We start from the raw sequence: 12,950 nt of genomic DNA, 5'->3' as shown, positions 1-12,950 counted from the left end.
GAGACACTGCAGCTCCGGGGCAGATGGGGGTGTGCGGGCTTGACACGTGTGCATCCAGCTTTGATGATAAATCATTGATAACAGACAGCATAGGTTACTAGTCCTTGAAGTCAATACTCTTCAAAAGAGGTGCCCCACTCCACAAATACTTTTAAGCCATTAATTATAACGATTCAGATCAAGTTCTGAGAAGCTTTTTATGAATTAAATTCCCTTCAAATATCACTGTCGGCCCACTGAAGAGAGGGGGAGACAATTTCCGAATTACAAATTGGAAACAAAACTTGTGTTTAGTGAAAGGCTGATGACTTTGCCCTCTCGCCAATGTTCTGTTGTTAAGATGGGAGCCCAGAGAAACAGGCCCCAGGCAAGTTTGCAGTTTGGAAGAACGTGGACCCAGGAAGGCTTTGTGTGTTGTTTCTCATGGTTACTGATTACATTGTGCCTCAGCCTTAAGCAGATTATTTTAATAACGGAGTTATGAAGAAAAAAAGAGAGAGAGGGCTGTCTAAAGCACCATTCAAATACTTGAATCAAGTACAGGCGAGTCCACTTTCAGCTGGTGGGTACTGGCAGCTGGGCCGGCTGTTCACGGCAGCCGTCTGTCCTGACTGGGGCAGTGCCAAGCCCGCTGGCTGGTGCTCGTACTGTACCGACTGCTAAGTTTTTGAACATCTCCCTCCACTGGCTTCATTAGTTGTGCATATAGGCGTGTATCAACAGGGAGCCTCGCAAGGTCCAACCCTAAAAACCTGAGGTCAGAAGCCAATGGTTTAGATTGCAGTCTGCACTCTATTATTATCGTGCTGGATCATTCCAGAAGTCAGCCAACTTCTCTAGTTCTTAGCACCCTCTCCTCCCAACTGGGATATGAATAATTCTCACCTCCTTGTCTCATGAGACTTATGTTGAGGTTAAAACCAGATACTCGGTTTGTTCTTTAAAATTTTGTTTTTTCAAATATTTTTTATTAATTTCAAAGCAACGCATGATGATTGTACGTCATTTAGGAAATGCCAAAACACAGAATGCAAACAATTATTCATTTTCTCACCATGTAGAGGCAACAACCAGTAACATTTAAGAATTTTTTCTTCTAGGTTTTTTTGTGAAAACTCTTGGACAAGTCAACAACAGCTGCTGAGAACCACAAACGTGAAATAAAATAAGGCTGTTGTCTTTCCAGCTGGGTGGGGATATAAATCGCTAAATAAATGTTATTACTGTAGTGTGAAGAAACCCAAATAAAAGAATATTGGAAAGTTGTACCATAAAATACAATTATAGGCTTGTTTCCTCGAGATGACAAATATTTTGGTATTTAGGAATAAGAGACACTTTTATACCTAAAGCATTTCCTTAGGCTACTGACTGAATTCTATCTAAGGGAGGACATCATTGCATTACCACTATAAAATTTCAGTTTACGCAAAAACAAACCCTATCCTGCAACCATAAACAGTATGTGGATTTGCCTTATATCTTAAGTTACTACATTCAGCCAACAACTGCCTTTCCTTTTTTTGAACTTGCCAGAAACTCCTACAGTTCACTGTAGTTCTTGTCTCAAAGGAACTGCTTTTCCATGCCAGTTTCAAATACTCAGGCATCTTTGAACCGATGGGTAAGGATGTTCCCGGAACCTAAAATCCAGCGTGTTGGAAACAGTCGCTTGTCAATGGCCTTCAGCACATACAGTATCATCGGGCTGATGTTTTCTACAAAGGTTTCAGTTATTCTTTTCCTCTCAGAACATAATTGCTATCCCAGCAAATGGTGCCCATTGTATTTATCTGTAATGACACCATCTTCCTGGATCGTTACCTACATACATTTAACTCCCTAGCCACGCTGAGCTCTGAGAAGGAACAGAAAGAGGTCTCACTCATCTTTCTGCCCCTGGGTTCCTAGCAGAGGAGATACAGAAAGGTCCGAATAAGCCCTTCAGAATTCTCCTTCAATGATAATGGCTAAAAAAATCCCTGGGAATGTGCTAAATAAAGATCCCTAGACCCTATTATGAATCAGTGTCTGATTCAGGTTCTGAATCAGTCTACAGGGGTGGGCCTAGGGTCCTGTATGTTTAGTAAGCTCCTCAGTTTCCTCCTCTGTAAAATGGGTTGACAGTAGTTTCTACCTCACAAGGTAGTTGTGGAAATAAATGAGTTCCTATGTGCAGAGGGCTCACACCACCACCGGGCACTCGGCCAGCACCACCACAGAAGCGCCAGTCACGGTTACCGATATCATCATAACACAGCCAGCCAATCGTAAGCAGGTGTTTTAGAAATACTGCTGATCAGTCTTCTCAAACTTCAGTGTGCATAAAAATCATCCGATGGCTTATAAATGCAGATTCCGGGGCTTTGCCCCCAGAGAGTCTGATTTGGTAAGACCCATGCCTAGCCAGGAATCCGCATTGTTATTTGCTGAAGGGGGGACATGGAGAATGATACACTGTAACCCACTGGTCCTCTTATTCACACTCCTAGTCCCCAAGGCAAAGAAACTTGACTCTCAGACCAGGAGTAAGAGGAGGCTCAGTCAGACAGAGAAAGAGAGTTTTGGGGGCTGGGTTTGATAACATGCCAAAGGACCAACAGGGACTCTTGGCTTCCTACTTCGTCTGTGTTGGGGCCACACTGCCTATCTTGGCTTGGCTCACCGGGGTGAGGAAACAGCTGCCCTGAGTAAGCTCCAGGAGGCTGCTCCGGGGCTCGGGGGCTCAGCAGATCCACCTCTCCCAGCAGCGCAGTGGGGAGCTGCAGCTCTCCTCCCCCTAACCCTTCCTGCACCAGAGCCGCCAACTGGCACCAGGTCCAGGAGCTATTGAAGACACGGCCTGGAATCCTTCTTGCCTCTGCAGTTCAAGTTCAAGGGAACCACAGGTTGCTTGGGAAGAAAGCACTGTACCTCCCTGGCAAGCCCAAGAAGATTCCAGGCCTGGGCAAGAACATCCAAGAACCCTTACACCATATATATGTGTCATGGAACCAGCCCAAACTTGCTTCTGCTTCTGACCTCTGCAACTATCCCCCCACCGCGCACTTGAGATTTAAAGGGCAAGCTTTCCAAAAGTGAAATGACAAAGCTTTTGTTTCTCTCACAAGCAGCATTCCCTTCTGGATTTCCATGTGTGGTTATCCAAATTATGCATGTAAGCATAATCAATACTTGAATCTCCCGGAACATGGTTAAGCCTGAATTCATCCATAAACGAAGACATTACATAGTTAAGACATGGGCATTTAAATGGAGACAACAATGTCCATGCTTTTACTAACAATTATTGCTTTTTATAGAAAATTCAGTATAGGCTATGTTATAATAAAGTAGAATTTACATTTTAAAAAATGCTTTCCTTCACAGTCTTGTAATGTTTCTCCTTTTTCTTTCTAAATCCAAGTATATGTACTTTTTCCTCCTAAAATGCTACGCACGGACAGGCCTGTCTCTAATATTTGAGGATCCCAGGGTTAGATGTGAGAGACGATCCCTGGTCCCTGGTGCCTTCTCTCAGCTCTGGCCCCTGAGTTACCAGGCGTCTCCCAGTGGCCTCCCGGGCATACCATGGGAAATCGCAACTCACACCTCCAGATTCTTTTTCACAGCTGCCTTGTGGCCTTCCCTTGGCCCTGAGCGTATATACACTTGTGGCATAATCAGCCCCCAAGAGGACAGGTGGATAAAAGGTCTTCATGGATTTAGGCAGTTGAGTAAGAAATTCCAGGGTTCTAGGAGCCCTGAGCAGGAGCGGGGCTGTGGGCTGTGGGCTGTGGGTAGGCACATCCCTTTGGAAGCCTGAAATCCTGCTCTTCTGGAGAGGGACACAACCAGAGAAGGATTGGAACAAAGTCCTCTCAAGTGCAGGGTCCCGGGTAGGGGGGCCCCCGTAGCTGTGGTCCAAGAGTGATGCTATGTATCTGGTATCTATACAATGCCTGAGTATATCTTACATAAGTGACTACCTTGGTCCGGATGTCCTATCACATATTCCGCACAAAGCACTGTCACAGCAAGCTTCTAGAGGGCACTAAATAGATAGAGAACATTTTCTTTACGTAGCACCTACTTTATTTAGGAGAGATACCTTTTGACGTTGCAGCGCAAATATGATTATGTCATCTGCCTGCAGAGATCCTTAAAGGGGAATAAGGGCATATTTATTTGGAAGTCATCGTACAAGCAAGGTTGTATGATACTGTTGAAAAATACAGATGTCAAAAGATCTCATCAACAAAGGCAGAAGATCTGGAGGTTCCTAAAGGACCCTCTTGCACCTGTCTGCAAGCTTCCAGCACTTCCCTCGTCTGGAAACCTTCCTCAAACTCTCAGTCCAGGCCCGGTGCCCTCCTCAGGGCTCCCAAAGCTCCACCCCTTGGCGCTTATTATCTGATGATGCCATTGCTCACTCCTTGCCCGTCAGCTTCCCCACTGAGCTCTTTGCACCCTGGGGTCTGGCACTGAATCCTATCAGCCACTGCATTCCCATCACTCATCCTGGGATTTGTCACTTGCTAGATTCTCACTAAATACTACCTGCCAGACCACCAGCACTCAAAGCAAATGCAGCTTCGGAATTGGTATTATAGCTCTTCACTACTGGGGGCTCTAAGGACTGCTGAATTTGAGCAAAATACCATTTTAGCTCCTGGAAGAGAGAGACGGTCTGAAAAGAAAACACCTGAATGTGTAACATTACAGAAACAGACATCACTGGGGGCACATAGGAATATCACATTAACGTACTCTGAAGAATTTAAATGTCATTCATTTGTAAAGTGGACCTCAAGTTACATGCCTTTAGAAAGGGAAGCATTTGTTACCGTAATCACACTATTTCAGAAGAATTTGTCTGTGTGCACACACACATACGTGTTATCACTTCATCTGTAGATCTCAAAGTCCTAATCTCACTGAAACTGGATCGAGGGTGTTAGTAACACCTATGGAAAGCTGTTTATACTTATTTGATGGATGGCACACTGTATCTATTTGAAGCAAGGGTAACTATATGTGACAGATGGATTACTTCAAGAAAATGGAATGTTATGGAAAAGCAATCGTCTTTTGCCATAAACCACAGATGATGTTACTCCTACCTGCAAGCCAGCACTACTGGTAGAAATGTTAAACACCGGGCAGTAATACCGAAGACAGTAAAAACATTGACAAATACCGAACATCTGCAGGGGTCTGATGACTTTGTAAATCTTACTCATAGGCACCTATAAAGCAAAGACACTCCAAGTGCAGGGAGTGAAGAGCACAAACTCTAGAGGTCCTCTGGTGGAATGCTGCCTGTGGTCCCCACTCTGCAAGTTTTCTGCAGACTCAAGGGTGGGGTCTGATTTCTGCTTCTCTCTCTTTCTTCCGAGTTACACCTCTCTCAGCTTCCAACCTCTGCTCTGCTCTGATGGCTGTTTGCGTGTCCTCGCAGCATGGGTCCAAAGCAGATGCTGCCACAGCTCCATCTCAGGTGGATCCAGTGGCCCAATTTGAAAGCCAGTAGCTTCTTAGCTTTCTTCCCCCGATAAAACGGGATAACCTCCGTTGCCAGCAAGGACTGAAAGTCCTCCTCACAGCCTCTGGGACCCGGATCAGGCCAGCTTATGCCACACTGTGCAAGCCTCGGTTTCACCCTCTAGAGCAGCCATACCTTCATCAAGAGGACTGCGATCAAGAACTAAAAAGGTTTTGGAAGTTTCCCACCATGAGAACTAAAAACCAAACTACCTTTCATCTTGTTAAGACAGATAGTTTGTGTCCCACACTCTTTCTTTATTTGAAAACTCAAAGCACATCACGAGCAAACTTGGGTCTGTTCACTGTGCCTGGAATAGGCATCTCACTACTGACTGTCCGTTAGCTCTCCACTGCCCATCTCCCTGGAGCCCAGTACCTGCTCTTCTCTAAGTCTTTCTTGACCATGCAGCCAAGGATCTCATCTTTCCTGAAATTCAGAACTCGGCTCTATCACCTGCCTACATAAATCGCTAAATGAGGCACACCATCACTGCCAAGCACTGGAATTACTAAAACTCACGTTGTATTTCAGCCGCTGTCTCTTACTAGTGCCTTAGATATGACTTAACCTTTCCATGACTTGCCCTCCCCACTAGCTTGGTCAGCCGCTTGAGGTGAAGATATGTGTCCTTTAATTTTTCACAGAGTGGATCCTGAAAATTACATTTTCTGAACATTTTGGGTGAGGAGGGGGAGAGAAGGGGCCTTTATTTTTAGCAAGACTCTTTGCATAAACACATGATATCAAACAGCTACTCCTTGCCCATCCTCATTCTCAGCGGGGGCTGCCCTCAAAGGCGCCAGGGACAAATGCTCCGTTCTATAGTGATAAGTGGCGAGACTCCCCCACTAAGCCAGGCCTGAGAACTTCTGGGCCTCGAGACTTTGAAGATCCCTGCAAGTCCAGGCATCAAGCGGGTGAGGCCCACAGGCAGCCGTTACCAGAGGGTCTGCGGAGGTGATTTTCTATCTATGCACACGTGCAGAGCCTACCCCAAGGGCTGTAAGACTGGAGGAGGATTAATGGGACTAATTCACCAAAATCTGACAGAGACACCTTCGCGGTGGTAGAACCAGTTCTGAGATTCTCCAGGCTCTTACCTACAGCAGGGCCAAACGAGTAGAGTACTCAGCTCAGATCCCTATACGGGACACGGGGTGACGCCTCTCCTGGGCCACCTGTACAGCCCGGTCAAAAACGCAAACACGCAACACCCAGAAGGGGCTGATCTGGCCTCTTCTGACCCTACTCCACCGACAGCTCTTTCGAGATAACCTTGTGCTGCCCTGAACTTCTTACAGGATGCTTGCGCACTCGGTGCTGCCCACACTGCCCGCAGGGTGACACTTGGAAGAGCAAGTGACTTAAAAACGAAAAAGAGGAGCCTCGCTCCCAGTGCTCCGAAATGACTGGTGTACTCATCTAAAATAAAAAGGTCTGCCTGCAAATTCCGTTTGCTAGCCCGGTAATCCACCCCCGCCCCCAGCCCTGAGTAGAGGGCCGACCAGTACAGCTGTTTTTAATCCCTACTTTTCTCACTCGGCGTCCCGGGCTCGGGCTGACCAGACACGGAGCCACTTAGCGTTTCCTCCTCCCCCTGTCGGGGTCTGTCCTCCCTCCGCCGTCTCCTCTTTCTCCGCCTGCATCCCCGGGGGGCAGAGTGTGGGAAGAACGAATTTCCGCCCGGTTTGCCTGCCACTCGCCGACTTGGGTCCCTTCCGGACGCAGCCTGCTCACTCCCGGCTCCTCCCCCGGCTGTTCCACCGAGGCCTCGCTCCTGGTCCGGGACCGAGAGTCAGGAGGCGCGGGCTGCGGGGGCCGGGCCGCCGGGGCGCAGCAGCCAAGCCGCGCCCCGAGGAGCTCTTGGAAGGGCTCCCGCCTGCAGCTGGGGAATCCGCTCGGCGGGGAGAATCCGTGCCAGGGAATCCAGCTCTCCGGACTCAAGCTGCAAACAAAAAGCTCAGGTCTGGCTCCCTCCCCCTACCCCCCGACGCACACCCGGAGAAACAGTTCTGTGCAGAAATGCAACAAGTAGCACCCGGAGCTCCTGGAGCGCCGTGAGCCGCCTGACTTGGCCGGGCGAAGCCCGCCTGCAGAGACCCGGGCCAGCCACCGGACAAAGGGCGGAGGAGGGGCTGGACCGCGCTGCGGAGTCCGAAAGAGGCCATTTAGCGACTCTGGCCAGGCCAAGGGGAATGCAGAGGAGACACAGAGCAGGCGGGCCAAGAGGACGATCCGGCCGCAGCACGCAGGGCGGGCGGCGATGGAGGCTGCCCGCGCCGTGCGCTTCCTACTCGTGGTGTGCGGCTGCCTCGCGCTCCCGCCGCGGGCCCAGCCCGTGTGCCCGGAGCGCTGCGACTGCCAGCACCCCCAGCACCTCCTGTGCACCAATAGGGGGCTCCGCGCCGTGCCCAAGACCAGCTCGCTGCCGAGCCCCCAGGACGTGCTCACCTACAGCCTCGGCGGCAACTTCATAACCAACATCACGGCCTTCGACTTCCACCGTCTGGGGCAGCTCAGACGGCTGGACCTGCAGTACAACCAGATCCGCTCTCTGCACCCCAAGACCTTTGAGAAGCTCTCCCGGCTGGAGGAGCTCTACCTGGGGAACAACCTCCTGCAGGCGCTTGTCCCCGGTACGCTGGCCCCGCTGCGCAAGCTGCGCATCCTCTACGCCAACGGCAACGAGATCGGCCGCCTAAGCCGCGGCTCCTTCGAGGGCCTGGAGAGTCTGGTCAAGCTGCGGCTGGACGGGAACGCCCTGGGGGCGCTGCCGGACGCGGTCTTCGCCCCCTTGGGCAACTTGCTCTACCTACATCTGGAGTCCAACCGGATCCGCTTTCTGGGCAAGAACGCCTTTGCCCAGCTGGGCAAACTGCGCTTCCTCAACCTCTCTGCCAACGAGCTGCAGCCCTCCCTACGCCACGCAGCCACCTTCGCACCGCTGCGCTCCCTCTCCACCCTCATCCTCTCGGCCAACAGCCTCCAGCACCTCGGCCCGCGCGTCTTCCAGCACCTGCCGCGTCTCGGCCTACTCTCACTCAGGGGCAACCAGCTCACACACCTCGCGCCAGAGGCCTTTTGGGGGTTGGAGGCCCTGCGCGAGCTGCGCCTGGAGGGGAATCGGCTGAGCCAGCTGCCCGTGGCGCTGCTGGAGCCTCTGCACAGCCTGGAGGCGCTGGACCTTAGCGGGAACGCGCTGTCCGCTCTGCACCCCACTATCTTTGGCCACCTGGGCCGGCTGCGCGAGCTCAGCCTGCGCGACAACGCGCTCACTGCCCTCTCCGGGGACATCTTCGCCGCCAGCCCGGCCCTCTACCGGCTGGATCTAGATGGCAACGGCTGGACCTGCGACTGCCGTCTGCGGGGCCTGAAGCGCTGGATGGGCGATTGGCACTCGCAAGGCCGTCTTCTCACCGTCTTCGTGCAGTGTCGCCACCCCCCGGCCTTGCGGGGCAAGTACCTGGATTACCTGGATGACCAGCAGCTGCAAAACGGGTCTTGTGCAGATTCCTCGCCCTCAGTTTCCCCGACCACCGAAGGCCACGGGAGGCCCTCACCCACAGCCACCGGGGAGGAGGTGGCGCCCCCTGCAGGTGGCCTCTCCGAGGAGCTGCCACCGCAGCCGCAGCCACAGCAGCGCGGGCGATTTCTTCCTGGGGTGGCCTGGGATGGGGCCGCCGGGGAGCTCTTGGGCAACCGCAGCGCTCTGAGGCTGAGCCGACGGGGTCCGGGCCTCCAGCAGCCTGACCCCTCCGCCGCTGCTGCCGCGGTCCCGGCGCCACACCCCCTGGACCTGCTCCAGAAGCCCGAGCGGGGACCTCCGACTCTGGCAGATGCTGCCCACGCGGGGCCCACCCCGACGGCCGAGCCCTCCTCTGCGCCACCGCCTGCTGGCGACCCCTGGCAGCACGCGGCGAAGCAGCGCCTGGCCGCGCAGCAGCAGGAAAGCGCCGCTCAGTCCGACGGCGGGGTCGGCCTGGCGCCGCTGGTGTCCGACCCTTGCGACTTCAACAAGTTCATCCTGTGCAACCTGACCGTGGAGGCGGTGGGCTCCGACAGCGCCTCGGTGCGCTGGGCGGTGCGCCAGCACCGCAGCCCCCCACCGCTGGGCGGCGCGCGCTTCCGCCTGCTCTTCGACCGCTTTGGCCAGCAGCCCAAGTTCCACCGCTTCGTCTACCTGCCGGAGCGCAGCGACTCGGCCACGCTGCGCGAACTGCGCGGAGACACCCCTTACCTGGTGTGCGTGGAGGGCGTCCTCGGGGGCCGGGTCTGCCCGGTAGCCCCCCGTGACCACTGCGCCGGGCTGGTCACCCTCCCGGAGCCTGGGAGCCGGAGCAGCGTGGATTACCAGCTGCTGACCTTGGTCTTGCTGGCCGTCAACGCGCTGCTGGTGCTCCTGGCGCTGGCGGCCTGGGCGTCACGCTGGCTGCGCAGGAAGCTGCGGGCTAGGCGGAAGGGTGGGGCCCCGGTGCATGTTAGACACATGTACTCCACCCGACGTCCCCTGCGCTCCATGGGCACCGGCGTGTCTGCGGACTTTTCTGGATTCCAGTCGCACCGGCCGCGCACCACCGTGTGTGCTCTCAGCGAGGCGGACCTCATCGAGTTCCCCTGCGACCGCTTCATGGACAGCGGGGGCGGCGGCACAGGTGGCAGCTTGAGGCGGGAGGACCATCTTCTGCAGCGATTTGCTGACTAGATCCAGAGACTCCAGGGGTGTGGAGACCATCTCATCGGCCTTGAGGAGCCAGCCACTTTCCGTGGAGCCCCTCAATCCACCTCAGGGGAAGATCTCACTTTATCAGAGCTTCTCCTTTCCCCCTTTTGTGCACTTGCCAGAGAGGCCAAAGGGGAAGCCAGTTCGGCACCCCCACCCCTACCCCAATTTCCAGTACCCACTCATGAAGTGAATGGGTGGTACTTAGTGGTCAAGGCCAAGAGTAGGGGACAAATGGATGTTAGAGTCCAGAGGTGGGAAGCCTTTTACATGGAGACCTTGGCACAGCTATGGATGTGGCTTTTGTGGCATGGCAGTGCAAGAGAGCCTGGCCCCCTTTGGGGTAGAAAAGGGCGCTTTTGCCCCCCAGTATGGCCAGAAAGAGATTTGGGTGCATGCTTTTTGTTTGTTCAGTGTGAAACAGAGGAGTTTTGTCCTATTTAAGGGAAAAGGAACTTATTAGTATTACAAAGGATGCTTGGCACCTTGACTGCACTGGTCTGGTGGTCTCTGCCAAGAAGGTAGATGTTGTAAACAGGTGGAAAAGTTGAACACACCTGCCAAGGAACTCTTTCGTGTTGGTTAATAGAACATTTAGGATAATTTAATGTTTAAATAATTAGAGACTATTTTTTTTTCAACAATGTGAAGAGCTGGGACATTTAACAAACTGACAATAAACTCAAGGACTGTTTTAGTTGCGCTGAACCGTTCAACTAGTATTTTCTTTTTAACATTAACACCACAAGAACATTGGCTGACCTTGGGGTTAACTAAGATTACCTACTTTCTCAGGAGAAGACTGCATGCAAGACTTCTCTGTCAGGGTTGCTCCTGTGGCTTTTTAATTTTATTTTTCTAAACCTATCTATGGAAAAGGAAACGTCAGTGCCAGACTTGATAAAGAATGTAAGGTGTGCATAACCGATGGCCGCGTAGGGAACGGCAGCCTCCAAGTTCACTTAACCGCATCTCTGACACTGTGTCCAGATTGGAATAAATGTGATGTGGTACTTCTCATGTTTTTATCAGTGACACCCAGTAGACTGTGCCCCGCTTCTCTTGAGTTGCACGGTTAAGTGATAAAGGCAGTTCCCTAATAGGAGGGAAGCAAAAGGTGGTAGTCAGTTGATGGTGTAACTTTCAGTCACCTTAATGTCTTACTCTGTATGAAATAGAGGGGAAGAAATTATCGGAAAAAATGTGAAAAAGGGTGCATCAGTGGTTGTCTGTTTTTACTAAAACCGGAAGACTGTTAGGAATACTTAAACCTCACTGTGAAATAATTATCTGTTTTGCAAGTTAATCCCTCCACTACCCCGTGTTTTACCATGTATTAAATCTTATCTTTTAGTTAATAATTGCGGTATTTCTTTTAAATTTTCTTGTTTTAAATTTAGGATTAGCCTCCTTTATTTGCTCAGTTGTTTTCAATTATTTGGGACACTTTCATTCCCTGATATTTATGAAGTACATGTTTATCAATAAATGTAGTGCTTTGGTTTACATTAATAATTTCGTGTGTGGTCTAAAAAAGCAGTCACGAGGAAGATCCGCACGGTTATATTCACTGTCGTTGTGGATTTATTGGCAGTGGGGTGCCATGGAGGCTCTTGCTATGGTGCTAAGGCTGACAGGGAATCCTCTGTTAAGGCCTCAAGCCCCTGAGGGTCCTGATGACTCAGGGAATCTATCATAGTCTGGGGGTCCTTCAACCCCAGCGCACTTCCTTTTATGTTCGGCCTCCAGTGAGCCAAGCCTGCCCTTGTCCCAACAGCTGAGCAGGGACCCAGGGCTCTAAACGAACGGATCTGTGTTTATGTTCAATGAGTAAATGTCCAGACCACTTAAAGTACAGCTGCTTCTCTGGCAGTCTTATCTGTGGGGCCAAAATTTAATAAACCGCAGGAAATAGACTGTCATTCTTAGTTTGCTGCCAGTGCCCGTGTCAGATCCCGAGCATATGAGTATGTGGGAGAGGGGCCGTTGCTCGCTCTTATTTGCAACCTTTGGGCTATGTACTTGCCCTTCTCGTGCTCCTAGTTGTGTTCATTTGTAGAGCAATGGCATCTTTTAGCTGGTCCTTTTGCACAGCAGTGTCCTCTTGAGCCCCACTGAAAGTCTGGAAAAGACCTCTGATGCTTCCCACCAGCCACCCTTTCAGCTGCAGAACATCACGGAAAATACTTCACGGAAAAACAGTAAAATCTATGTAGAAACAGTTCGACTGGAAAGTCTTTTGGTGGGAAGGGAATAAATGTTATACATTGTTATGGTCAGTTACGTCAATAAACCCACTTACTAATGGAGATGTGTTATTGTTGGAGTTTCCGAGTATCCTATACACTGTCATGGTGATACGCTCTGGTTTTCGGTAGCAGCTTCAGTTGACGACAATGAAACATAAGCTGGAGGTCTATCTGTCCTCTTGCAGTGGTTTTTAATTGCCATTTCTACAGAAGAGTAGGGACTTTATTTTTTGGAAATAGTTGTTAGGAGAGTTTATGCCCAAAGAAACAATGAGATGACTCTAAAAGCAGAGGGTGAGCCATGATAAGAAAATGCTGTTAAAATACCAGGTAGTAAGGAGGGCACATACTTCATGGTGCACTGGGAGTTAGGCGCAACTAAGGAATCATCGAACTTTACATCAAAAACCAGGGATGTACTGTATGGTGACTAACAGAATATAATAAAAAAATA

The 12,950-nt window shown here is 51.2% G+C and overlaps 1 protein-coding gene across 1 annotated transcript; it reads left to right on the top strand.

The window, feature by feature from the left end:
* The first annotated feature begins 7,139 nt into the window (after nt 1-7,139).
* TRIL (TLR4 interactor with leucine rich repeats) lies at nt 7,140-12,881 on the top strand. Its single transcript, XM_019798405.2, has one exon. It carries the CDS (start codon nt 7,791-7,793, stop codon nt 10,227-10,229), a length of 2,439 nt encoding a protein of 812 aa, XP_019653964.2. The 5' UTR covers nt 7,140-7,790; the 3' UTR covers nt 10,230-12,881.
* The last annotated feature ends 69 nt before the right edge of the window (nt 12,882-12,950 follow it).

Source organism: Ailuropoda melanoleuca, unplaced genomic scaffold (assembly GCF_002007445.2).
Source record: "Ailuropoda melanoleuca isolate Jingjing unplaced genomic scaffold, ASM200744v2 unplaced-scaffold1293, whole genome shotgun sequence".
Taxonomy (NCBI): Eukaryota; Metazoa; Chordata; class Mammalia; order Carnivora; family Ursidae; genus Ailuropoda; species Ailuropoda melanoleuca.
The sequence above is the reverse complement of the archived record's forward strand: the minus strand, read 5'-3'. Positions and strand labels throughout refer to the sequence as shown.